Genomic DNA, 920 nt, shown 5'->3' with positions numbered 1-920 from the left:
AGACATAGATAACATAAAAATATGTACGTGTATAACAGTCTGTTCTTTTTTTTTTATGTTAAAATTTCATTTGATTGTTTCAGCTTGCCGACCCGGTCACTGAGAACAGCAATCAGAAAATACTTCACGTGGCTACTCAGGATCCACCTGTTGGAGCAGAGCTCAGGTTGACAGGCTGGGGACGAACGACTACATCGGGAACAGGACCACTGCCAGATAACCTACAAACGACGACTGTACGCCTCTTGAGCAATCAAGAGTGTCAGTCGAAAGTCGGACAATACCCAATCGGCAAAGGGCACATGTGCACTTTCAGGCAAAAGGGAATCGGAGCTTGCTTCGTACGTACCAAACTCAAACCGATTCTTTTTACGATAATAGAAATCTATTTTTTTCAATGAAACTGTTTTATCTTCTTTTGTTCATTCTATTTTCACAGGGTGACAGTGGTGGTCCCCTGGTCTACAACAATCAACTCGTCGGCGTTGTCTCTTGGGTCTTCCCGTGCGCCCAAGGATTGCCTGACGCTTTCACTCGTGCCAGTCAATACACAAGTTTCATCAACCAAGTTATAAATAAAACATAAAAATATGTGTCATCAGATTAAATTCAATTGTACATTCCAACAATACCAAGGAAATCAATCAATAAATTCTATTTCTTCGTGAAAGTTGTGTTATTTAATCTGAAGAACCTGACGAGATTCATTAATGTCGATCGTAAATCATTAAATGATCGACATTGTTCTACTGTCATCGCCATTTTTGGTATGAACGCCTGCAGCCAATCAGGCCTATCGAGTACGTTCGCCCATTCATGATTAAATATTATCAATCATGACAATAAAATATTCGACAATAGTACATTTTGACACTCCGGGCGCGAAATTCGGTTTCTCGTGCATGTTTAGCGGGCGCAAA

General features: G+C 40.5%; 1 protein-coding gene across 1 annotated transcript in view; it reads left to right on the top strand.

Moving 5' to 3' along the window:
• Nucleotides 1–586, top strand: part of LOC108622842 (chymotrypsin-2-like) — a gene marked incomplete at its 5' end in the record, with an annotated part of 1,717 nt that extends 1,131 nt beyond the window's left edge. The window contains 2 exons of the mRNA XM_026811774.1: nt 84–341; nt 440–586. Coding sequence (XP_026667575.1) covers nt 84–341; nt 440–586 — 405 coding nt within the window. The remainder of the gene's footprint in view (nt 1–83; nt 342–439) is intronic.
• Between the last annotated feature and the right edge of the window lie 334 nt (nt 587–920).

Source organism: Ceratina calcarata, unplaced genomic scaffold (assembly GCF_001652005.2).
Source record: "Ceratina calcarata isolate Rehan_Ccalc_2016 unplaced genomic scaffold, ASM165200v1 scaffold2465, whole genome shotgun sequence".
In the NCBI taxonomy this organism is placed as follows: domain Eukaryota; kingdom Metazoa; phylum Arthropoda; class Insecta; order Hymenoptera; family Apidae; genus Ceratina; species Ceratina calcarata.
The sequence above is the reverse complement of the archived record's forward strand: the minus strand, read 5'-3'. Positions and strand labels throughout refer to the sequence as shown.